At 37.5% G+C, this 27,723-nt stretch overlaps 2 protein-coding genes across 3 annotated transcripts in view; one reads left to right on the top strand and one right to left on the bottom strand.

Moving 5' to 3' along the window:
- Positions 1 to 678: 678 nt before the first annotated feature.
- LOC133520838 (uncharacterized) overlaps positions 679 to 27,723 on the bottom strand; it is a 96,807-nt gene continuing 69,762 nt past the window's right edge. For both annotated transcript variants that reach the window (XM_061855523.1, XM_061855524.1), the window contains 4 exons: positions 11,108 to 11,221; positions 3,277 to 3,391; positions 1,190 to 1,349; positions 679 to 1,078 (listed from right to left, as the gene is read on the bottom strand). In XM_061855523.1, the coding sequence (XP_061711507.1) occupies positions 952 to 1,078; positions 1,190 to 1,349; positions 3,277 to 3,391; positions 11,108 to 11,221 (516 nt within the window). In that variant the 3' untranslated portion in view covers positions 679 to 951. The remainder of the gene's footprint in view (positions 1,079 to 1,189; positions 1,350 to 3,276; positions 3,392 to 11,107; positions 11,222 to 27,723) is intronic.
- On the top strand, positions 14,216 to 25,729 carry LOC133520833 (dynein axonemal intermediate chain 3). The gene is made up of 2 exons (XM_061855513.1): positions 14,216 to 14,986; positions 22,175 to 25,729. The coding sequence occupies exons 1-2, from the start codon at positions 14,866 to 14,868 to the stop codon at positions 25,474 to 25,476; spliced, it is 3,423 nt and encodes a 1,140-aa protein (XP_061711497.1). The 5' UTR covers positions 14,216 to 14,865; the 3' UTR covers positions 25,477 to 25,729.

Here is a 27,723-nt window from a genome sequence, read left to right as displayed (position 1 = left end):
CTCAAGAACACATATCTGTGTTCATCACACAAATAAATGCTCTTACCAGGATTGGAACCTGGGACCATCGGCTTCATAGGCAAAATATTCTTTTAGCAATCATAAAAACGCCCAATAATCCAATAAAAACCCTACTCCAAGTTATAATTCAATAAATCCTATAAGTTTTCCCAACACAACATAATACAATGTTTGGCTCTAGCCGGATTTCCGCCTGTCTGCGTTGTGGGAGTTCCTTTCATAACTCTGTAAAAGCATGTCAGTTTATATCTGCTTGTATCTGCCTTTAATCGGGCAGGGACGCAGTGCGAGCGTAGGAGGAAGCGGGAGCGGGAGCGTTGTATACAATACTGTTGGAACTTGGTATTATGAGACTTATGAATTAACAGTGTATAAAATGAAATAATTTGTGATGTGATACTAAGAAAGAAAATACATTTATTTAACATCATAATTTGGCTACCATATTATAAAATAAACACATACAACACAAATTAGACGTTAAACAGGATCCGCACTCAGCGTACATACTACAATATGAAATTATGACTCTGTCCCAGAGCAACAGTATATATATATGTATATATATAAGATAAGATAAAATAAGATCTATACATCTAGAAATTAAATCTTAATAAAAACTACTAAAAGACTTTAATAGTAAATTACAAATATATATAGCCTTACTACCACAAAATTTAATTGTACTATAATACAATCCACCGCATCATTCAAACGTATACATTCTATCTTAGTAATTTTCACTATTATCAACACCATTTGAGTCACACTTTTAACGTTTATGAATATGTATTATGCCCATGGCTTCTTAGCACAGGTCACACTTTATATCAACCAAGCTACCCTTCCTCCCTTATCCCTAGGAGGGGTAGGCGCGGGATTTGCGGGCGCGGACACGCGGCGGCGTGCGAGTGCCCGCGGAGGTTCGCGTCATGCGCAGTCAATCCGCGCGCACACGGCCGCGCTCAGGAGCGTAGCACAAGCGAGAGCGATTTGCACGCACGCTATGACGACCAGGTCACGGGGAGATGGACGGGATTCCTCGTCATATGCATCTCTGTAGGATGCAAAGAAAATCAGTAAATATAAATCAAGATTCATGAGAGCGTTTAAGACATACCCAAGTATCAGACCTGTAGACATAAATAAGTATATATTTTTCTCTCACCCATGTTCTAACCCAGGTGGTCCCATTATCGTCCTGCAGCACTGCACTACCAGTGCAATCAGAAGACATGCCGCACCCGCCCATAACACGCTCGCCACGCCTGCGCCCGCTGTCGCTCCGCTTGTCACAGCCCAACCTCGCGATGTGTGGATGGACACAGCTGGAAACAGGATTTAAGTTAATTTATCTGAACAAAAACTTTTTATTTTAATAGGATATTTTCGCAAAAATGCTTTTCCGTCCGTAATGGGCTATGGAAGCATCAAATAATATTGCATCGGAAAGATAAATTGAACCGAGTACAATTTTAACTTTTCCGTTAACAAAATATTGTTGACATAGATTAAAATAGGACGCGGTTAGTTTACAACCTACAAACTTATGTGTGATTCTCCAATTGGTTTTACTTGTGTATTGTCGTCTCACCTTTTATCATACTCTTTCTTTCTGCTAATCATCTGGCACAGTGGGGGTTCTAATTCAACTCTCCGCCCGCTTTTAAACCCTTCCCGCTCCGCTTATCACCATACTCTTTCTCCTCTAAGTGTCGCGGGTAACAAAGCATATCTTGTGAGCAGGTAATGTAATAAGGAGTGTGCCGAATTGTGATACTTTGTGCTTGTGGCACGTGTGCAGAGGTTATTTGACTTTACAAAGGCCTTTGTAGATATAATGAAGTGTGCATCCCATACAATGTTAAATATTACGTTATGAAGAGGCAATGAGATAGGTCAATGTATTCACGGAAGTTAGTTTAAGAAGTTAATTTATAGCATACGTAAAATGATGAAGTAAATGCATAAATGTAACGCTCGGCAAGAGTTTCGGCACCGCTCCACATGGACGAGCATAAAAATAAAATGAAAATCGAAGGCCAGCGTATAGATTTAAAAATATGCAGTAATTTCAAATCTTCGAAATGAAATGACAGGTTGAGAGTTACAGCTTTTTGATGAGCAGAATTATTGCCATACCGAGAATTTTAAAGCTTAGCTTGTGACACAAATTACTGACTAAACTCTAGCAGACGATTTATATAGAGTGGGTATTTTTAGATAAGGAATAAAATATAAGTAAGCTGGTCTTCACAGAACGGGTGGTCCACACTTTCTGCAGCCATAATGAGCGTACATCGCACTTGAGGGGGCATTTTGCGGGCACGTTAGTTAGTTAGTATCGTTTGCAAATAAATCAATAAGTTATCGAGCTGTCAGAATAAGGTATTTTTACTTAGTGTTTGTAACACGGTATTTAATTATGGTGACGCATGATTTTTCTTTGTTCTTCCTCTGACGTCGAATGATGGTTCCTATAAAAAATTATTTAATATGATGTACCTGTCATGTAAATATATGTTACCATTTTTAGAAGAAGTACATTAATTTACTAGGCTTATAACTTTAAAGAAATCTCCTAAACTTTTTTAAATGAAATCCGACCAAAAGAGACTTGAAAGAACTGTCATAGGAAACAGACACATCGATTTTAAATACTATTATTAAATGGATATTTTGCCATTATTAAAGTGGAATTTTAAATCGATGATACAACATCATTCGACGCAAGAGATATAAATTAAAATCATGCGTCATTATGATTAAATATCAGGATTACTAAGACTAAGTACAAATACCATATTCTGACAACTCGAAAATATTGACTTATTTGCAAACTTTACTAACTGGCATGCCCGCGTTTTCTGGCCAAACCATTCGAAATGAAGACCTATGAAGTACATGGAAACACCAATTAACGAAGAAATCGCTTAATGGAAATGGAGATGAATAGAACATACTATTCGAAGAGGGGAAACGAATACCGCTACCAGAGCTTTCGTTTGGAAACCGCCGGACGGAAGCCGTGGCTCTGGCCGCCCTGTATACTCTTGGTGTGCCGGGCACTGTCTCGTTGGCAACGGTCCGTCCAAACCTAAGAGAGCGAGCGGCCGGGTTGATCTGGAGCGAGGCCAGAAGGCGAGCTGAAGATAGGCGTGGCGCGAGCTTGTGAAGGCCCGCTTTAGGACAGCAACAAAATGCCCTCGAGTGCTATGTATGATAATGAGACAGACAGGTCATAAGCAGTATTACCAGCTGCTAAAACGCTGATCCCTCCAGCAGGTATGCCGAGACCCATGTTGAATTTCTGCCTCTCTTCTATGAAGGCCACGCTACCCATCACCATGGCTGATATTCCACATACGATCTGAAACAATTGAAAATGATGAAAATAATGTTTTACGATTATGGAGGCGCTGTCTGATATCCATTTATTATATTTATCGTCTAGTTTCCATTTCACCAGCCTTAAAGTGAGGCCACACTGGTAAGTTGCGTTTGCGTCGCGTCATCGTAACGAATCAATGTGGCATGTCATAAAATATGTAAAACGACGCAGCGTTGACGCTGCGACGACGCTAGCGACGAAACACGGTGGCCTCACCAGTGTGGCCTCACTCTTATTGAGCTTACTGTTGGATTAGGTCGATTTATGTACCATAATATTTATCTTATTTATAAATGAACAGTCAGGCCAAAAACGAGATGGTAAGACGATCTGGACTCATTTTATGGCAACCGGTAGGAGCATGCACAAGCTGTGATGGGTGGTGGAAGACAGAAGAGGCCTTTGCCCAGCATTATAATAATTAATAATTCAGCCTATATACGTCCCACTGCTGGGCACAGGCCTCCTCTCATGTGTGAGAGGGCTCGCGCTATAGCCCCCACGCTAGCCCAATGCGGATTTGGGACTTCACATATACCTTTGAATTTCTTCGCAGATGTATGCAAGTTTCCGCACGATGTTTTCCTTCACCGAAAAGCTAGTGGTGAATATCAAATGATATTTCGTACATAAGTTCCGAAAAACTCATTGGTACGCGCCAGGATTTGAACCCGCGACCTCCGGATTGAAAGTCGGACGTCATATCCACTCGGCCATCACCATTGCCCAGCATTAGGAAAGAGAATTCATTGTAATAGAGGGGCAAAGTCTAAGAAACAACGTGCCCCTTAGTTTGACATCGAAAACAGATGGCGCTGAACTGCACCATATGTTTTGCAGTCAGTGAATTGTCAAACGTCAACTTTTGACAATCAGAGCTACCGCAAAATGTATGGAGCTGTAAAGTGCCATCTCGTTTACCTGTCAAATTTGAAGCCCGAAATTGTCTTTGATTCAATCAATCAAAATTTATAATCACAAAAAAGACATGCTTCGTAAAAGGTCACAGTACATTTCTATATGTTCCTATTCTATGATGCAATTATTCGATAAATTATTTAGTAGGTATTAATTACTCATTCATTTTAATACATTAAATTAAATTGAATATTTTCATGTCATATAATTTCAAAGATAATTCAATATCAGTCAAAATTTACAAGGAAATAATAAAATAATAGTCAATAAAATGCAGATAGTAATTTAAATGACAATAGTAATAAAATAATAAAGTATAAATAGTAATGTCAAGCGAGAACCCCTCTTAACTGAGGGTAAAGGCCTCCTCCAGAACATTTGGCATTAAGACACAATATAGGCTATATATATTTTTTTGCATCCAGTGATATCTCAAAATGATAAATACTGGTGACTGCACTGCAATTTGACTGGAGTTATTTTTAAGCGACTTTAACCGGGACTAGAAAGAAGTTCTAATTTTTTTGGGCCTATACAAACTAATGCAACCAACTATATATTTGTACAAACAATTAATACTATATTGGAAATACAACTATGGGTATGACATTGAGCCTCTCTTAGTCAAACCCGCATTATTCTACTCGTGCCAAATCTAGTGGTCAAACTTTAGTACAATTTGAAATCTGTTCTAGAGGGCCAAAGTTTCCAGTTAGCTGATCCTCAAAGGAACTTAGTTCAAGTTTGGATACGGGGTAAGAAGTTCCTGGAAAGTTGGCTTGAGATTATCCTCCACTAAATGCCGCAATATAAAAAATTGAATAATATTGAATTTGATATCCACAGTCTGGTACATCGTCAGTTTTATCGTAAGTTAACCTGTTGAGCGTACACCAAAGTTTCAGTTTAAGGAATAACATTGGCTGTTACGGCGTATTTCATTTGCAAGCTAAAATATACGTTTTTGGCAAAAAGTAGGAGTCATCGCGGCTGTTTCGTCAGTAGAGATAGTGAATGAATAACTCTCATTTCTGGCATAGAGAAATAAGTAACATAGAGTGCTCACTCCATACATCAGTTTTGGTACCAAAACACTTATTATTTTCGTAGTCGATATCTATAGATGTCGTTATTTCTCTATGCGAGAAATAAGGGGTTATTCATTCACTGTCATCGAGTAGCGGAATTATCAATACCGCAACTTGACACTAGATAGTGTGGCTACCAGAAGTTGGGCACTGATATAAACACTATCGAGAACGTATTTTACTTTCTATACATCTCGCTCGCACTTATATGCAACGTACGAGCGAGATGCACCATGAATCTCTGACAGTGTCAAAACTGATATATACGCTATCGAGAACGTAACTTACTTTCTATGCATCTCGCTTGTACTCGCATATAAGTGCGAGCGAGATGTATAGAAAGTAAATTACGTTCCCAATAGTGTATATGTCAGTTTTGATACTGTCAGTGACTTGGTATGAGTATAGATGTTTCAAGTATCACAACTGACGAAATTAGACCCCTGCAAAGAGATATTCAAATTCATTCAGTCTATTATACAAGCAACGTATCTGTGGCAAAGATGATGTGAAGTTCCATGTGGCTCCGTAAGTTTGTCCTGTTATTCAGCCCAGTTCTGCGATAATTGGTTTAGAACTGTCACTTTCAGAACACATGTTTTACTTCATTGCATGAGCTCTGTCTAATGATGCCGGCTGCTCTTGGTCTTAGGACTATCCAAGTACAGCTACCACCAGTTTTGACATATCGGCTCAAGTCTACGTAAATTACTTTCTGTACATCTCGCTTGCACTAATATGCGAGTCCAAGCGAGATGCATACGAAGCAAAGAGAATTTGAAATAGAGGTGTATTGTCAAAGAAAACTTTGTAGCGACGTAAATTTACTGCCATCTTCCGACACATAATTAAAACTTTTAGACGACATTTGACTTTGATCCTTATTATTTCACTGATTTGTTAAATATCAAAAAGTGGCGCCATCTAATAGATCAAAAGCCAAAGGTATAGCAGCATTGTTTCGAGCGATGGCGCCATAATCTTTAAGTACGTAGTGCCCGGTAAAATGGCGCGTACATGCGCGTTGCCGACCCCAACACTTCGCACCCTCGTTGAGCTCTGGCAACCTTACTCACCGGCCGAAACACAACAAGCAGACTCCGTAGCCTATCGACGCCTGCAACTCCAGAGGAGTTACATTCGCGTTGCCAACCCTAACACTCCGCACCCTCGTTAATTTCTGTGGCAACCTTACTCACCGGCAGTTGGGCTCTGCTCTAGATCTGGAATGACATCCGCTGTGCTTTGCCCTACCACACTAAGCGACATGACATTCACAGTACCCATCCCTTTCTTGCTCTAAGCGTATAACGTATAACATCTATAACGAATGCAAACATGGATTTCTAAAGCAGTTCAAAAGCCTGTTAAATGACACCCTCGTGTTCTATTTGGTGCCTCACAAAGCTTAGGTATTATAGGTAACTTAGAACCTAATACAGTCAAATCATTTGCAATCTTGAGATTGCCTCTCGGCCTCCGAGCCCTCTTACCTATCGCACACATAACCTGTACATTCCAGAGCATGTATGCTTTTGATTGCAGCGGTCATATCGTCAATAAATAACTAATTGATCAATTTTGCGTATCGGTTGGGGAAAGGCTAACCGATATGCAGACATGGAATTAGTTATGCGGTAACAAGTCTCAATCAGCTATTAATCGTAAATGATGTTCGAAAAATAACGCAACATTTGAATTTAATGGAAAACACATAAAATACACTAAAAAGGCTTATGTGTGGAATTGCATGTCAGGCAAATGGCCTCCACAGCTTTACTGGCACAATTTGGCTGAGTGGGGTTGGCCGGTCGAAGTATTAAACAGATGGCGCCATCATAGCTTGCCCTGTCAATCCCTAGAATTGTGTCAAATTCTTGTTTTTTTTTTTGGAATTTTGTGACCTGGATTCCAGTACTTTAAGCCAAATCTCATAGAACAAAACTAGAGACAGGGGCAAGCTATGATGGCGCCATCTATGCAAACCTTTGACAGTTGCTAACCCCATTTGACCGATGCAGCGTCAAAATTCTTCCTTCAAAGCATGGGTGGCTGTGGGCTTGTCTTTCTCTTTCTTGAAATTAATTAAATTGTCCATAAATTTTATCAGTAATTGTATAAACTTCATATTTCTTAAATGTTATCATTAATTAAGTAACTTATTTATAATCTTCATTTTAGCTTTTAATTGCCTTGTTAATTGTTTAATACGTGCATGTTGTTTTTCTCAGAGCAATAATTGTGTTACCTATAAGTGGAAACTGTTCTGGCTGTTGTATTAACTTAATTTGTTAAAATGTATTGTATGTGTAATGATATGCTGTTTGTTTCCCTTTGCAATAAATAAATAAACAAATAAATAAAGTATCGTGTCCTGATTATTGCGAAAAAGTACTTAGAATTTTTTTTTAAATATATTTTCGTAGCTGTGTGCAGGCCAAAAATAATAGATGTCCTAAATGTGTCCAGATTTCCATTATCAATTTATCGAACAATAAGACTATCTGCAGTGGCAGCATGTTTCCATTTTCATGGCTTGTCACTATGCCTGTCACTTTCACACTTACATATTAGTTAGAACGTGATAGGCATGATGACAAATGATAAAGAGCCGACCATCTTAGCCCTACTGGAAAATATACTCTTTCAAACCAAATATACTTTTACGAATACAGGTTCTTTTCTTCCGATATTCAAAAAACCGTGGGACATTTATAAAATAAAAGCAATTGAATCGAGAACATTCTCCATATTGATGTCAGTTAAAAACCAAAACAAGCATCCTCTGTCAACAAATCGGGAGAGAAATGGCTCCACAAGATAAGTGTCGACATCAACAACTAATGAATATGGAAATGCTCTGAAAACACCGTAATCGGATCAGTGGGGATGAATATTTAGCTACCTACGTCCTCATCGCTGAGTATTTATGATTTTAATTGGAATACTTAATCAGTTAGCTACAGAGATGAACGAACTTAAGGTACGTTCAATGTACATAATTATGCACAGGCTTTTCATACTAAATTTTAATATGAAAACTGTGAAAACTTTTGTATGGAAAATGTCTTTTACACATTTCCCATAAGCTAGCCATGTATCACATTTAGCAGACATTAAGCCTACGTCCAAAAATGGACAAACCCACATAATGAAACTTAGTTTTAATTTCTTTTTTTGTATTGTAGATTTAAAAAAAAAATGTGTTAACTCTATAATATATTTGTAACATTTATAGTTGGGTAATAAAAGGCTTTTATTTATTTAAGCCTTTGTCTTTAGTTGACGCCGAACGCTGCTTACAGCGTCACGTTCTATAAAATGGTTGCTGCCTTACCAGTACAATATGACGCTAAACGCAGCGTATGCATCGGCTCGATTATAGAAAGTGGTTGTCTACAATGTCTACTTAGCTGGAGATTTTATAATATTAGATATTTGACAGCTACAGACCCTTATATATATGAAGCTAAGACAGTTTCACTTAACGCCTTAACGTATTTAAAAGTCTAATCATAACTTATTTTTTTCCTTAGCCTGCAAAACCAGAAATGTTACATGCGCGTTACCGACCATTTAAAAACCACGGCAGGGAGCTCATCCCACAGCCGGAGCTTCCGAGCTTCTGCGGGAGGAAATTCCTCTTAAACCGCACATTACGCGACCGATTAAGTTAAGGGCTTGAGGATTAACACCCTGTCGACGAAAAGCGGTGCGGTGATAGAAATCAGCCGATGGTAGGTATAATGTTAAACAAAACAGTCATATACCTATGTGATCTTAGATTGCACCGACTATTTGTATAGTACTTAAAATTTGGGCATACATTGATCGTAACAATAATTTTCTTTAATCTCACACAGGTGTAATAACACAAAATCAGGTAAAAGTTCCCATGCAATTCCAAATAGTCATAGTTACAAATTGAACTGTTCTCACAATAATATGTTCATCCCAACAGTCCTAACTTTACAAAAGTCACTTGGTCAGCGTTTTCACGAAAATTATATTTTACAAGCATTTAATAATCATCATTACGTTTATAAACTATAAGGCATAAATTCCGCATTACCATTCCTACTAGTTCAAAATACTGGGTAGAAATTGCAAACAAGCTGATTTAGTATAGAGCAGGGTCTTGATTCTTGGTCCCTTTTGCATAAAGTTATTCAAATAAGACAAATCAAAGGATATTGTAATCATTGGAAAATGAGTCCTAACTCTCTGCGATATGGTTTACAATGGATTGTGGTACGAGTATAAATGCTTGACTACCCATTTTCATTGTTCCATAAGTCATAACTTTAATAAATAAGGATGATATTATGTGGGATAGAAGCAAGTAGTGTAATTCGAGATCACTTTACGATAAACGTCTTAGCTGTTGTCCGAAAGTCAAAGCATTTTCCTTGTTGACGTTCCTGGAAAATCTAAAGAACGTTATTTTACCTACTGTAATTAAGTCCAAAAAGCACTCTTATTCACCACACAATAAAGTAATAAATAGAATAAAGGAATAACTGTCATATTTCCTGGAACAATACTAAAATCTTGAACCAGGATTTTTCACGCACGGTACAGCGACATCTAGCGAATAATTTTACAACTGAAATTAACTCATTGTCATTTTGATACAACACCGTATCAAAATGCCAATCCAATCAATCGAAGCAATCGAACCATTATTTTAACTAAAAATTCTCAAATTATATGACTACAGTCAGTCTCAACTACGTCAAACTTTTGATACATTTAATATGGTTTGACGGAGATTAGACGCGGGCACAAATCTGGAGAATGACCCTAGTACAAGTATTAATTTCCGATATAAATACAAGTTTTTAGTGGATAATCTTGATTTTTTTTATTACTTTCGCACAAAATATACTTCTTTACTAAATTCACGGCGTTTCTCAAGATTGCCGCCTTTGTTATCCAAATTCCTTTCTGTAAATAAAATATGGACGACGGGTCCTTTCTATGCTAGAAAAGAGATTTAATTTTTGGACAAACAAAAGATTTTATGGATTTATATTTATATGAGATCTAACTTTGCTATGAATAGAGGATCGTTTTCAAATATAGACAAATAAATCAAACTTTTATGGATTCTATCTAACCTGAATGAAAAGGGTCAACATTCTTTTCGTCATCTTATTTTTGACCACTCTGTCACGCTTGTATTTTTGTTTTATATCAAATAAATGAAACAAATGAAAATGAGTGCTATTGCATGTCTTTCTAGCTGTAGATTATATTTAACATGAGAAAAATGAAAAAATAAATTTCATCTCATACAAAAAGCTACACCCCGGCACATTTTTTGGGGACGAGAAAGAGGACAACGAAAAGAATTTTGACCCCAAGTTTTCATTTTCCGATTTTTTTTGTCATATGTCTATTTTATTCGTCAAACTAGTATGGTGTTTTGTTGGACTATTTTACAATAAATAACTTACAATAAAAAAATGGTTTTTTTTGGAAGTCGGTTAACTAATAAATAAGGAATACATGTTTATGATTTGGGACCATAAAAAAATTTCTTTATTTTTTTTGTCCCAACAGGTCTTAAAAGGCAAGAATAGCTTAGCGATCCTAACGAAATAACTGTACTTTTTCTATGAAATTCCATTTCGGGAGAAAACTGTTTACACTAATTCTTGGTTAAAGTTAAAAATGCAATACTAACCTGTAGTACGCGCAGGCGCAGCACCAGAGCGAGAGGGTATGAGAAGCCGAATATAGCGCCGTCTTTGTCCCCCGTCAGCGGCGCCGCCGACTCCTTGCGGCGGGAGAGAGCCGCCTGCAACAATATAAAAATACATGCTTTACTCCTGTATTTAAAAGTTTAAATGTTAGTAAAATAAGTTGTCTCTTTCTTACACACACAAATGTCAGTGACAGTAAATTTTTTTCGGTTCGGGTCGCTCTCAAGATGATAATCCTTCATCGACAAACGCCAAATAGAAAAAAGTATCAGGATAATACGAATGCCACGAAAAGTGACTTGACTACTTCCATACATTATTTAAGATTTAATTGGCGCTTTCTATCAATGATTTTCATCTTCGCTAGGCCCCCCGTTTCGATCAGTTCAATGAGGGCGACCGTTTTTGTACTCACCAGTTGGCGCCACAGTAGAGTGAGGTCCGGAAAATCAGACCTCGAATTTTTTTTTTTTTTTTTTTATACTACGTCGGTGGCAAACAAGCATACGGCCTGCCTGATGGTAAGCAGTATCCGTAGCCTATGTACGCCTGCAACTCCAGAGGAGTTTCATGCGCGTTGCCGACCCTAACCCCCTCCCATCCTCGTTGAGCTCTGGCAACCTTACTCACCGGCAGGAACACAACACTATGAGTAGGGTCTAGTGTTATTTGGCTGCGATTTTCTGTAAGGTGGAGGTACTTCCCCAGGTGGGCTCTGCTCTAGATCTGGAATGACATCCGCTGTGCTGTGTCCTCCCACACAGAACGAGATGACATTCACAATGCCCATACCTCTCTTGTGGACATAGTTTAAGGACATACCCGGGTCCAAAATTCTGCTATGGTTATCTTTTTTAAAGCAATACGTTCTAATATACACTAAGGTATTTTAATGTCTAAATATGCCGTTTTTTAAACCTGTTTATTTTTGCATGGTTGGCACTTTTAAACCACTAAAATTGACAGGTTTGAAAGATTCACGGTTAGTTTTACTAGACTTAGGTCGACGGGGATGTAAACCGTGATTATCTTTTATATTGTTTTTAAGCTCCCGAGATATTTCGACGCAGTTACATGCAGGGCTCGGAACCGGTTTATTTTTAAATCCCGAAAAAGCCCAATATTTTTAAGAATTTTGTACTCTTTACGTAGGACTGGATCATGTATTTAGGTAACAACTTCGCATTATTAGATAGTCCCATTAAAAATGAAATAATAAACCAAAGAACGAAAAAGAACGTAATATGTAATACCGGTATTTTTTGTATGAAGAAAAAACCGGTTCCGAGCCTTGGTTACATGCATCTTGTTCACGGGTAAACAATACAAAAGGTATTCACGATTTATATCCCGGTCGATTTAAGTCCACTAACATTGATTGAACTACCTACATATCATATTAATCAAAATAATAGTATATTAATCATTTTATTATTAATATATTAATTATAGTCATCATCAAATAGAGACCACAATGCCAAAGCAGTGAACATTCGCGATAAAAAAGCTTAAAACCGCCAAAATTTTTATGTATTTTACATTTTGAAAGACATACTACAATGGCGCCCCTAGCGGCGAAATTAAGCACGTTAGTCTAGACGAAAACAAGGCGTGTTATGCAATAGGGAAGTACGTAACTTTTCACTTTCAAACAAATAGCTAAAATAAGGATTTCTAAATAATATTTTTATTTTTTGCTTTAGTTAATAACTTTCTTTTTAATAAATCTGGCGCTACGAGATCAAATATCAAAAATTAATAAGGTAATTTTATCGTCGGGGCGAGCCTCTTGTTCACGGGCAATGATCAATTTTCACGGCTGTCACTTGTAGGGAACGACATCTGTACCCGAAAGGTTCTTCGTCAGAGCTGAGCAGATACTTTCATAAACGCAATTTAAAAAAGTTATGGCTTCCGGACGAAACTTAATTTAAATGATGTGTGTGGTTCCGTAGTTTTTGGACATAGGTATGTAATTCATTTTTTTATGATAAAGGAGGAAAATGAACAGACGGATCAACTAAAAACATATAGCATTTAAAACTCTCGCGTTTTGAACAAATATTAAATCACGTTTTTAACCGGGTAATAGAGCATAAGCTAAAAATGCTATATTTTTTTAATGTACGAGAGGTAAATGGACTGATCATGGTATATTAACCAAGTACAGTCATGTTTGAAGCCATATAACTTTGAAGAGGTGCATTTTTAATATGGTCGACAAAAAACATAGGTATGGGGGTGATTTGTCCATAAAATTCATCATACTATACGTGGTTAACGGCACCACTATACGTGTACACACATTGTAGAATATATATGCATTTAGTTGTATATGTATATTTGTTATATGCCATATACCATTATAGGCCATAAGTAAATTAAAATCATTTTTCTACTAATGTACTAAGTAGGTAGCAAGTTCGCGCGGCACGATCAAAATCTACAGAATTGAATGAATCTGAGGGCCTACCGCGAACCACGTTCGACGTGTTGCCTCCCTGTCACACTTACGTACGAATTTATAAGTGCGACAGAGGGGCAACAAGCACTCCTGCTATACCGGCCTTCAGTAAATGAGTACAAGCGCAAGAGTTAAAAGCGACGAAAGAGCTTAAAGGCGGTCTTCCCTACACAGATCCCGGGTAACTTTAAAAAAGGAGGAGTTATATTTACGAATAAACGTTTCAAACGTTTCGCTGGTTAAGGCCACTCCCTCCTGGTCCGTACAGGTATTGGCGAGAGCGAGATGTACGGCCGACTGATATAATTTAGATTATCATTTTGATTTCACCCTGCTAATTAGAATTACCCTCCTACGCACGAGCGACTGACATCATTTGATATCATTTTGATGTCACAACGTAAGTTAGAATTGGTCTCCAGATCGTACCGTACCTCCTACCTACCTTTCAACCGTGACTATTATTTCCACCGCATTGGTACCACCACGTACCAGCAGCTTCGCGCATGCTCAAACTTCCAACATTTCACGCTAGTGTGTACCATCGTTACCACTTATATTTAACTATTTATAAACCTTATCACCGCGATATAAGGACTAATATTGGTCAGTTATTTCAGCTTCAGTTTTACTTAGCAACAGTTGAGCCAGTATTTACATAAACAGCGCACTGACTGTTAGTGTTTACACTCGTCGTCAAAGACTATCGTGAAAATTTTCGAGCATACAAGAAGTCAGTGGATTGCGTTCAAACAGAAAGGCTTTATTTAATTTTGCTTCGGTAACAACGCAAACTCTTTTGAATCCGTAGATAAAATGTGATAGTTGGTAACTTGTATGCATTTTATAATTGCGTGGAATAAATAGAGAAAATTGACCAAGCTTTACAGAACGCTCAATAAGGCAAATATTGGTTAAGATGTACAGGTGATGGTAGCTAATTTCAAGTGATATGCAGTCAACAAGTTCACCTCAAAGTTCGTAGTTGGTTTTGTTTAAAGGCGCTTTGTGATAGTCTCTGTCAGTTATCATCAAAGCTAAAATACATATTACTTCCACTGCTATTGGCTACCCCCAACTATCCTCACAACGACTGGTTCCTTCAATTGGTTCGATCGGCTAAATAAATGCAATAAGCGATCGACAGCACGTCTGTTTCCATCGGGGCGGACCACGGTACATCATCTATTGCTTCGATCATTCAAGCTCTGGATCGTGGTTGCCATTCATGAACTTTTCTCTAAGAAGACAATACACATATAAGTAGAATTAAAAATGAGTGACTCGGACAGCGATGTCGAAGAGAAACCAGTTGAAGTTGTGGCCGATAGCGAATCGGACAGCTACGAAGATGAGCCTGTGGCGGCACCTGGTGAGGCGCAGACGCTGGTCGAACGTAAGTGACTCTGAACTTTATTATTAGGAAATAAAGATTCAATCTTATAAACAGCCTATCTCTGGGAACCTAGAGGTTTTGGTTACTTTTTTCGAAACATATAAATAAATAAATATTATAGGACATTATTACACAAATTGACTAAGCCCTACAGTAAGCTCAATAAGGCTTGTGTTGGGGGTACTTAGACAACGATATATATATTATATAAATATTTATTAATAATTAAATACATAGAAAACACCCATGACTCAGGAACAAATATCCATGCTCATCACACGAATAAATGCCCTTACCAGGATTTGAACCCGGGACCATCAGCTTCGTAGGCAAGGTAGTGACCCACTAGGCCAAACCGGTCGTCAGACCTTATACAACGTTCTTACGGTAGATGTCGCTAGGGTCCCCTAGACCCATATGGTAGAAAAATTTGCTGCCTATGGATGACGTCTTGGTGGCTCAGATGGCAGAGCGCTGGAGTATCGATCCAGAGGCCGTGAGTTCAAGTCTCACCCAAGACAGTAATTTATCCACTTTTAAATTTATTCTAAGCTTAAATTGTAAAGCCATTTAGGGTTTACTTTACATTGGACATTTCATACCGTTAGTATTGACAGCCAAATTAGCTTGATCGCTAAATGGCTCAACAATTTAAGTCCGTGACTGTACACTGACATTTGACTGTCATTTAGTTATATTCTCGTATTTGCCCTTACATACATGTATTGGAGCGGGCGAGACACACGGTAACTCAATAATAGAATTTCTGATCTAAATATACGTTCGAATAGGCCTGAAGTCTCATTTTGTATGGGATTTAAAAATAGCGCGCCAAGCGGGACGTTTTGGAAACTCAAAATCCCATACAAAATGAGACTTGACGTAAACGCGTACGATACGTTTCGCTATCGAATAAAACACTAGGGGTACTTATTAAAGTCCCGTTTAAGTAAAAAATTACAAATTTTTGATTCGTTTGAAAGTCATCTAACCTGAAAGCAGTGGGGCAACGCTCTCTCTTTCGGGCATTCTCGGCTCAGCATTGCTCCGAGCAATTATTAGGGTTGGCACAACTTGACGTCCCTTTGCGTGCACGACCACAGATAAGACAATGACTTCAATTTTGACAACTAAATAGCTGAAATCCCACAAAAGAAAGGACTTTTTCAAAGGGACAGCAAGATTCGTCCATGAATCGCTGTCAAATTAGGAGTATCATTTCTGTACGGTAGTACAGTCACGTTTGAAAACATCGACACAATCGAAGTGCCAACAATATGTATATAAGACCTTATGGCCCATATATTAGGGTGGTGTATACATATTTTTGGCACTTTGACCGTATCGATATTTTCAGACGTGACCGTACTATTATTTATTCTGTGCTGAAAGTTTAATTACAATTTAATACAGCACAAATACCGGGCGTTTTATAATAAAAATTGCTACTCCAGCTGAAAAAGAATTACTTATTCAAGAAAATCCAATTGAAAATGTCTTCCCCAGACTTGTTTGCTCGCGGTTTGCTGAAACGTAACTTTTGAAATTATACTCAATAATTGCTGTGTGTAAAGTGTGTTTTTTGTGTAATATTGCGAAATTTTAGATGTCTAAATAATGGCTTCTGCTACCTGCACTTAGCCAACGTCAAGTATTTAAGATATATCTAGTCTTCTTCTTCCTCGCGTTGTCCCGGTATTTCCTGGGGTCCGCTCGACTAATCCCAAGAATTGGCGTAGGCACTTGGTTTTACTAAAGCGATTGCCATCAGACCTTCCAATCCTTTAGGGGGTAAATTAGGCCTTATTTGGATTAGTCCGGTTTCCTCTCAAAGTTTTCCTTCACCGAAAAGCGACAGGTAAATATCAAATAATATTTCGTACATAAGTTCCGAAAAACTCATTGGTACGAGCCGGGGTTTGAACTCGCGACCTCCGGATTGCAAGTCGCACGCTCTTACCGCTAGGCCACCAGCGCTTACTTTAGATATATTTAGTAGTCATGGATATTCAGTCATCCGTCGAGGCCTTCACAACGCACTCGAGGATGGCTGTAGTAGCAGTATAAAGTATAATGTCGGAAGATCACGAATCGTCGAGTGATGTCGAATTGGTCATTCGCATTTCCAGAAGATTTCTTCATTAACTGCACCATGTCTGCACCTGTTGCGCTTGCCATTCACTGCATAATATCAAATAATATCGTATCAAATAGAAATAAGACAGATATTTTGTGACATTTGATTTAATTGACGTTTTGAGTGAGTCAAACTTAGACAGATAATAATAAATTGTCAAATAAACAAATGACCTTGAACGCAGTATTTTTAATAAACTAAAAAGGAGGAAGTTCTCAAATCGTTTTTTGAGTAGACAGGTTATTTACGTTTACATTTGATTTTATAATCTTGAGATTGTCTAAGATATATAAAGACTTCGAGTTTGTCAGCTAATGTACATGGCGCCGTACGGCTCTATCCAAACATTAATTAAATTGCTGTTACTCGTACACTGTCAGCCTCTTTAAGTTTGCGTTGGTGCCATCTAGTTCAGCTGTCAAACTCGGGGGCACGTGACCTTACTTTTATAGTATTTTCACATAGCTGACATGGTGACAGCCAATGCCGGATTTAGAGGTCTGGAGGCCTCGGGCAATAAAGGAGTGGAGGCCCCCTGGCCCGAAATTATTTTCCAAATAAAATTTAAATTTTCCGAAGTCTTTATTGTGGGGGCCCCTCTTTTGTGGAGGCCCCGGGGCTGTAGCCCCAGTTGCCCTCCCCTAAATCCGGCCATAGTGATAGCTGTCATCTCAATACATATTTTGCCGATTTTGAGTTTTAAGCAGGGTTTGCACGGCGGATCCGAAATGTATGGTAATATCCGCGTATCGGGATCCAGATCCGGATAATTTCGGATCCGGGTTGCGAAACCTAGGTTTAAGGTTACAAATTGTATGGAGATGACAGCTGTCACCAGTTCGTCTAGCTTCTATAGTCTTGTAGTAGAATAAGTTCCTAGATTTAATACTCAACTGTAGTTTGTTCTGTACATAGTAACTAAACTAACTGCTTTGGCTCAGCGATCCAAAAAGAATCATGGCCTCCGAAACGAGAGAACGCCACCTGTCCCGATCCAGCGCGGTTTCCTGCCATGAATTGGCATTCAGCCGACGCAGGTCCGCCTCCACGACATCACACCAGCGGTACCTGGGGCGCCCGATCGGTCGACGGCCGGTTGGTCGCCCCAAGTACGCTTCCTTGACTACGCGATCCTCCCCCATTCTGAGTGACCGAGCCAGCGAAGTCTGTGGGATTTAGTTACGCCGATGATATTGGGCTCATCCACCAACTCTTCGATCTCTACATAGTGTAGTGTTCATATTGTTTAATAGTTGTATGTAGTCTATTAGTAAGTGGTAATTTGTATGTCTTTGCAGATTTATCGGATACTCCACCGAACACTGTCTATAACCGTAATATGATAAGATTTATATACTAGCCGTGTCTTATCCAACTTCGACATTGGCAGAATCAACAACACCTTGATGGAGCCATAACACGAAAAATTTATTGATTATAGTCTTGTAAATGTGACTGTAATTATAGCTAAGAAATTTATTGACATGTGTACATACAACGTGTCCCAAAACTCAACGATAAGCCGGCACCAGAGGATGGAGCTGCTTATGATTAGTCGAGAAAAAATAAGGAAAAAAATATATCTCAATTATTTTAGAAATTACAGAAAAAAAATGAAATTCATTGAAAATCGACATCCCTAATGGTATTTTTAACGACCATGTCTACAAATATTCAAATATTACTGTTTTTTATTTTGTTTTTGGAAACTTCAGTAGCCCTGCTATCTAACACAGTTCTTAAAAATACCAAAATACATGTAGTTTTTACACAAAAAATAATCAAAATTCATTTTGTCCCTACAATTTTGAAAGATTGTTTCTTACAGTCCACTTTCAATCATCATGGTGTAAAAAAATAGTATCGACACCACTATGGCAATTATTTTCAAAAGTTGACGCAACTAACCAAGATTCCAAAATGGTATAATACTTTGGGAAACCTAGTCACAACAAAAAACAACGAATTTTTAAACAAGAACCGACATTTTTAAATGTTGATATTAATCACTTTTGAAAAGGGTTGTTGTTGCAAGTTTTAAAATTTCAATGGAAAATGTGGGTAGTTAATACAATTTTCAAGTCAGTACACTCTGATCCTTTGTTCGCTGTGCACCGTTCCGTATTAATTGATGTGGCTCTCATACTAACAACTCTTGGCTTTGCTTTTTGGACTGGTGATCTGCAAACTGTACTGACCTGGCATTATTTTGGACTGTGATTGTGTTTTGTGTATTGGACTTTTTCCGTATTCTGGATTGTTTAGCGTTTATCATGCCGCTACCGTACACACCGTTGGTTCGTGCAGTGCGAGAATACTTAAACCAAGAGTATCCAGGGCGTTGGATCGGGCGACTTGGTCCTATCTTGTGGCCACCCCGTTCGCCCGACCTGAACCCCCTGGACTTCTTCTACTGGGGCTGTCTTAAAGACAAAATCTACTCAAAACCCATAGCAACAATGGACGAGCTTCGCCAAAAAATCACACAAGCTGCGGATCATATCAATGGTAGAAGATATGCACGACGGATAAAACGATCATTTCTAAGGCGATGTCATGTCTGTATTAATGCCGGTGGCAGGCAATTTGAACATTTACTGTAGTATTAATAATGTAGTAAATGAATTTAAAAAAAAGGAAAAAAAATTGTATCATTTCTTTGCATTTATTCAACATTTTTCAACAACAAAAATCCTTTTTTGGGTACAGTAAAAGTGATTACCGCCAACATTAAATAATGTCGATTCTTGTTTAAAAATTCGTTGTTTTTTTTTGTGACTAGGTTTCCTAAAGTATTATACCATTTTGGAATCTTGGTTAGTTGCGTCAACTTTTGAAAATAATTGCCATAGTGGTGTCGATACTATTTTTTTACACCATGATGATTGAAAGTGGACTGTAAGAAAAAATCTTTCAAAATTGTAGGGACAAAATGAATTTTGATTATTTTTTGTGTAAAAACTACATGTATTATGGTATTTTTAAGAACTGTGTTAGATAGCAGGGCTACTTAAGTTTCCAAAAACAAAAAAAAAAAACAGTAATATTTGAATATTTGTGACATGGTCGTTAAAAATACCATTAGGGATGTCGATTTTCGATGAATTTCATTTTTTTTCTGTAATTTCCAAAATAATTGAGATATATTTTTTTCCTTATTTTTTCTAGACTAATCATAAGCAGCTCCATCCTCTGGTGCCGGCTTATCGTTGAGTTTTGGGACACGTTGTATATTTGTATATTATTTATACATTTCGGAATAATATTTGTTTCCTCCATATTTTGCATGCCAGATGTTGGTAAATTGTGTGAATCTGTAAATATTTTTGAATTACCACTACTGTACCACTTTTTATGCAAAATAAAGACATTGAATTGAACTGAATTGAATTGAATTTTTGTATACAATATTTATTTACAATAACAATATACATAATGGATATATACAGATGATTACTATAACTAGCTTATATCTAAAATAGGCCCTTGAGGCATTGTACCAAGGATGCTGGCGGCATTTCCTCCTTGTATCGCAATAATGGAGTTTTTTATTTTTATTTTGAAGTACGGCCCATATTAAACAGTAACGAAAATTTGTTTCTAGAATCCATCATAGAAAATGTAAGACACATAATACAGTCACAGACTTTAATTGTTGAGCCATTTAGGGTTTACTTTCGCCCTCAAATTATTGAAAATGTTAATTTATTGTTAAAGCATATTTGTACAAGGTATTTCCGCTCTCGTGGCCAAACCCTCCAATCAAAATCTTAAGCATTTCTTAATTAAAAGTAAATTAACTTCCATTTCCAATACGCAAACTCCAAATCTGCCTATTTACCAAGTTAATTTTAAGATGTCGTATTTTCATACAAGTTTATAAGTAGGAAATTAGAGAATGTTAACGATACCGGAATTTCCCTCTTTTATTAAAATTTTATGTCGTTGAATTAATCGCCAGATCATAATGTTTTATTACTGCTTTGTTTTAAAAAGCCGTATTAATTTAAGTAATGCTTTTTGAATTATTTGTTATTAAATGATAAGCTTACGATTTTGCCTATGTACAGTCAAGGTATTAAATATCGACACGGATAAAATGCCAAAAATATGTACACACTACTTTAATGTATGGGCAATAAAGTCGTGTATACATATTTTTAGCACTTTGTCCGTGCGATATTTAATACCTAGACTGTACCTAATAGGGAGTATTACTGCAATGTTCTGCCGCCAGAGTGCAGCACTAGCAACTTTCATAAACCATAGATTAAGTTATTCATACTGTGCCTTAAACTGTTTTTGACAAGTTTTTACAGATAATAAAATATGACATTGATGCATCAAGGCGGTTTGTTTATAAAGGGCCTTCCGGGAAACGCGAAAATGGAAATTGAGTTATCTGCCTATTCATCGCTCGAATATGCAAGAGTGATAGAGAGGTTAGATAACAAAATTTCGATTTTCTTGTTTCGCGGTAGACCCTCAGATTGTGATGGATTGTGGTAGTGTCGCCCCCTACGTAGAGTTTCGCGTAATATTCCCAATTGATGTACATCGTTAAAAATTTCAAACCTCATTCGGCCTCATTCGCACGAGAACTTATAAAGCGGTGCGGTAAAACCTGACGTTACAAGTTTCGTACGCTAAATTCGATTTAGCGGCCAACGCTCAAAGTCGAAAATCCAACAACGCACGATAAAAAAGCGCCACCGACATCATGTTAACACATACATCGATTCATTTGCGTCATTCAAACGTTTTTTTAAAGTGCTTGGAAAAAGCGTTCGTACTTATGGGGCCTTAGAATTTTGAATTTATTTGATCGAATGTTTGATCGTTCTTTTGGTACTTGTGTAAAAAGTTTCAATTACTTACACTCATATTGAAAAACTATTGAAAAACTAAACTAATACGTCAACTTCAATGACACGAGTGATTGATTACTGACATGTAAACAAATATTTATTCCATATTTACTCAGACAATCAATTATATATAGTAAACTTGCTTTGAGGATATTAAAGTTAAAACATATTTATCGATTACAGTACACGCTGACCACGGCAAGATGGCCGAAGCACCGCCAAAGCCCAGAAGAAAGCGATTCATCCCAAAATATGATGTGGAAGGAGTGCATCGGATCGCTATCGGCGAAGAAACCCAAATACAAATTGAAATGGTCATGGGCCAGGACATCACCCCCCAGAGCCCTTGGAAGCTCGTCAGTAAAGCTAAGATTATGGAAAACATAGATGTTGGCGGCGAACTATCTGAATTTTTCCCGTTGAAAGCAGAATTAGAAGCTTATACACAAAACGAAGTTCTAATGGGGTTCATAGAAGATGACTCTAACGATCTCGATGAATTCTACGTCTGTACTACTGTCGAATCAAGAGATCACTGTAAATTTCAGTCAGAGAAATTTCTAAAAAGACAGGCAAAGAAATTAGAAAAGGCCGTGCAAAAGAAACCACGTCCTTGGAAGAGTCTTGGAAGTGAAAAAGAGATAACTGAGCTTATTCCCGTAAATACTCGGCCGTTCATAGAGCTGGAAATAAAAACTGCGTTCCCCACTGTGTACCAGCCAAATAAATTTAGTGTCAGAGACTCGAGCTCCGTTCGAGATGGTTACTTAGAACTCACACCGTATAGACAGAAGTTCAATTGTGTATTTCAACGAAGAATAGACACAGAGGTTCAAGCAAATCCAGCTAGAATAACTAGATATGCGCAAACTGAGTTGAGATACCCGCAAAATGTCTGGACACAATCTATCGCTGATGCTCTTGGTGGCGACACTACAGAAGCAGGTGCTGGTGGCGATACAAAACCTGAAAAAGGTGCCGGTGGTGATGGTGTTGCCGAAGATGACGATGAAGATGAAAAACCAGAAAAGGAACCGATAGATGAAGCCGCACTTAAGCCATTTCGAGACGCTGAAATGCGCATGCGACGGGCGTCTTACATAAAGTTGATGACCAATTTCATGTCAACTAAAAATCCTGAAATGGACTCTATTATAGCGCTTAATACAGTCATGGATATGTATTGTAACGATTATCCAAACTTAGTGACTCAGAAAGCGACTGGCGTAGTATACGACTCTATGACGTTTGAGGATTATGTTTGCTTTACAGACGTCAGAGCCAAGAATAAATACGTGTCCTCTGCAGTTTTTCATCCTATGTGGACAGGAATTGTCGCTATCGCCTACGCTGATGCTTCACCTGCTGTGATGAACACACTTAGCACACGTCCTGATCCAATCAAAAGAGCGGTGTATGGATTGAACCCTGTTATGATCTGGAGTCATATCGACAGTTTAATTCCAAAACTTTACCTCGAATCTCCGCGTGAAGTTAAGGTGCTTTCATTTTGTCCTTTTAATGAAAATATCCTCATTGGTGGATGTATAAACGGTCAAGTTGTTGTTTGGGATTTGACTAATAAGCTTGAAAATGTAGAGAAGATTGAAGTATTGAGTGAAACGAGGGAAAAGTATCATATAGCGATGAATGCACATATGGGATGGATGAAGAGGATTTCTGATAAAGCAGTGGTGCCCGCAACGGCGTTGAGCAATTTGATGACGAATCATTACGGCGCTGTTACTGCTATCGAGTGGTTCTCGCCAAACTTTTTTATATCTCAAACTGGACACACAGAGCTACTAACTGACAGGAAAAAATCTTCCATATTTTGCACTGGCTCAGAGGATGGTACAATATTAATTTGGAACCTGTCAGTCGAAAATGTGGCAGTGTTTGGGGGCAAGAAGGTTAAGAAATCTATGCGAATTGCTAGAAGGCCATCTGGGCTATTAGTTGATGTTTCACCATTCTGTATCTTAGATCGCGTGTTCCAACCCACTTATAAAATTATACTTGGAATAACTGGGCAACCCGACACGCTTGCACTACAAAGTTTGGCTATGACCCCTTGTCCGATTACTTATACTTATACACCTAAACCTATTGCGACAGGTAGGAAATATTTTACATGTTCCATCTTACCTCAGAAAGAAGAAGATCTTAACATAGTCATGTACTGCGGTTCACAGCACGGAGAGATGAGAAGGATTACATGGGAGGGTCACGCGTTCAATACTGGAGAAGTTGTCAACTCTGAGTACTGCGCCATGAAGTACCGTTGTTACATTCACGATGGAATAATAACATGTTCTAAGAAAAATCCATTTCTTCATCATGTCACCATGACTGTTGGAGGAAAGATAATGGCAATCTGGTCTGACAAGTTGATGAATCGGCCCTTGATATGGAAAAAGCGCCCTCATAGGTTAACTGACGCTGTTTGGTCACTTTATAAGCCTAGTCTGCTTTTTATCACCACGGCTGAAGGTAACATGGAGACTTGGGATTTACTACTGAGAAGTGATTTACCTATTGCAGTACAAACACTCTCCGGCACACAGCTCACGGGTATAAACTTACACACGTTACCTTTAGCAAAAAATATCATCGGAGTAAGTGACTCCAATGGTTCCTTTCAAATGTTCTTAGACCCACCGATATTTATGATCGAAAATGAAACTTACAAAGCTCGCGTTGACAGCATGCTTAGCAGAGAACTTAACGTAATGCAGTCGTTTATATCATGGCAAGATGAATGGCTGAAACAAAACCCTCAAGTTTTGCTAGAAATAAGGAGAAAAGAAGGTGCACTGCTGTTAGAAAAGGAGGAAGAAAAGAGAAAAGCTAAAGAGGCAGAAGAGAAACGACTAGAAGAGGAAGCGGAAGCGAGAAGATTAGCAAAACTGCGAGTTATAGGACCGGCAGAAAGATGGACTATGATAGTTAACAAATTGATAGAACGAACTATTGCAGTCAAGAAAAGAATAAACAAAGCAGAACTCATAGAACAAGAGAAGCCACTACGCGAGTTGGAAGCGCAGCGTTTAGAAAAAGAAAGAAGAATGGTCGAGATTATGAAAAACCAGACAAATATCTTCAATGACACCGTGGCTATTCTATTCCCTGAGGCTATAAAAAAGCCACCAAAACCAGCTAAGACGTATCTACCTCCTGATAAAGGAACAGTAAAGAGAGAGTATATAGAAGACTATGAATACCTGAAAGAATCAGCAATGAGGACTGTGAAAGAGAATCCATACCACGCGTCGTTCTCATGGGAAGCTACCCTCACCGAAGGGAAGGAGAGACGCGAAGCGCTGAACACTTATGAGGAGTATCTTAACGTGCATAAAGCTAGACTAAACTTTGAAGTACAAGAGATGGTGATAAAACCACAGTTCAAGAAAGAGAGTAAGAAACTAAGATCGAAAGAAGCAGTTTCCACCGTTGAGTTTAGTGAGGCAGCGACCGAGACGTGAGTACTTTGTGTTTGAAACGGTATTTAATTTTTAAGCCGGCTTCAGTTGGCTAGCGTTATTCCTATTTGTTTAGTAAACATATATTTGTTTTTCTTTATCTGTAGAAATTATGTTCAAACTCTGAAAAAATACTTATACAATTTAGTCTCATATATCGAAGAGGAAACATATTTAATTATTTATATAAATCGAATAATACAATTTCTTTTTTGTGATTTTAGACAGCCTCAATCAAATATATTCTTATGTACTACTGTTATTTTTAATTCAACCGTCACAATTATTAATTCGTGTTTTCAAGGAATAGCTGAGCTAGACTTTGAGGCGAGAGCTTTGAGAAGTCGTCAAAATGTCAGTTGAAATTAATCTCGTTTAGAATTTTGAAGTAAACAATAATTATTACTTTACCATATTTATGAGATTATGATGAGATTCTCATTGCATGAGATTAGAACTGTCAAAATTCTCATATACAAAAATCCTCGCCGGTTTAATGTATTAATAAATTTTGCGTACTATTCGTCGTCAATCAAAATTCACAATCTTTAACTATTCTTCGAAACGTCATACATATGTCTATAGCACAATCGGAATCTCGAAATCTCAGGAACAGTCATGAAATTTGGTATGTATATAAATTAAAGGCCCCTTTTTCATGCCTACACCATTTGACATTTGGGGACTCCAAATATTAAATCGTTTTTCCTTCTAGCGCCTAAACTATTAGGCGGATTTATATACGAAATATGATTCAGAAGTCAAAAAGTTGTACTACTGACGTTTTATTCAAATAAAACTCGGCAAAAATAAATATTTGTAGGTACTTACTTTTGCCTTTCTTTCTAAACTTTGTAAACTTTTTTCTTTCGTTAATTTTAGTAACTTTGTATTGCATAGCACTTGTGTACTAATTATGAATCTACTGATGTCCATTTTATTGAAATCCTCTATATAGTTTAGACGCTAGAAGAAAAAATATGATTTAATATTCGGAGTCCTCTCAAGCCGGCTGTTTTTTTTTATTTATTCGTTCATAACAATACAATATTGTGTTGAACATAGCTTAAAATTAAAACATTACATTATATTGAAGAAATTAAAGTTTAATTTAAAAGTATTAAAGAATATATGTAAAATATTAACTGAAATTGTATCATGCCAATAAGAATTAAATATCAATCAAGCAAATAAAATGTCAATAAAAAATATTAGAAACTTAAAATTTAATAACTAAGATATATTAACAATAAATAATAATATCGTCACTTTGGTATCCTACTAGAATAATACACTAATATGTACAGAGTAAAAACGTAAACTCAGTAAAAATTCAAATAAACTATAATTAAGTACGACTTTTTTAAAAGATAACTCTTGAGTCTTGCATTGAAAATTTTACTGTTAGTAATTGTTTTAAATACAGTGGGTAACTTATTGAAAAGGAAGACGGCCTGGTAACTTGCGGCGTACTTCTTAACGTTAAGCATCGGGACTACAGAATTTTTATGTATTGATTCTGATATTCTTTACTAGAACAAATGAAAATTCCTATTAAGAGAATATCCCCTGAAAGGGTATAAGCGCTAAATCTGGGTTCAGCAAGTATTTTTATGGCAAGATGTAATTTTTCCCCAAAGATGTCTAGGACTATTTTGTGTAGAATTTAATAAGCTTGAATGTTGCCTTACACGATATTTTCATAAAGACAGTAGATTTAGAGTAAAACGCGAATTTCTCCTGTATGGTACACATTTTCCATGATGGCTGCGATTCCTCGAGGTCCCCAAATGTCAAATGGTGGGCATGAAAAGGGGGCCTTTAATTTATATACATACCAAATTTCATGTCTGTTCCAGAGATTTCGAGATTGGTCCTAATCCGATTGTGCTTCTACTAAATCGAACACATATTGGGTTAGAGTCAGACCAAATTAAGTTGGCAGCGATTTTTATAGCCCAGACGGTGCAAGCAATTACATAAAATTTTGACGATTAAAATAACACTTTCACCGTTTTGACTATCAAAATCGCTGCCAGCCTAGTTTGATCTGACTGTACGAGTTATGTACAACTACATTGCACACTACCTCTATTAGTGAGTTTTTTTCTCAATCGATTTTGTTTGGATCTCAAATCCACTCTGTATGGATTTTTAAAATGAGTCAGTGATGGAAACTACCAGATTCCGCTGCTTCGCGAAAATGGTCATAGTCTCTAAGGAGATTTCCAACTTTTTAATTCGTTATTA

Source organism: Cydia pomonella, chromosome 8 (genome assembly GCF_033807575.1).
Source record: "Cydia pomonella isolate Wapato2018A chromosome 8, ilCydPomo1, whole genome shotgun sequence".
Lineage (NCBI taxonomy): Eukaryota > Metazoa > Arthropoda > Insecta > Lepidoptera > Tortricidae > Cydia > Cydia pomonella.
The sequence above is the reverse complement of the archived record's forward strand: the minus strand, read 5'-3'. Positions and strand labels throughout refer to the sequence as shown.

Excerpts from the sequence above, each read along its gene's own strand:
- LOC133520833 (XM_061855513.1), top strand. The coding sequence starts at position 14,866 with ATGAGTGACTCGGACAGCGATGTCGAAGAGAAACCAGTTGAAGTTGTG. Across the intron at positions 14,987-22,174 it reads GGCGCAGACGCTGGTCGAAC|TACACGCTGACCACGGCAAG; the intron begins GTAAGTGACTCT and ends TATCGATTACAG.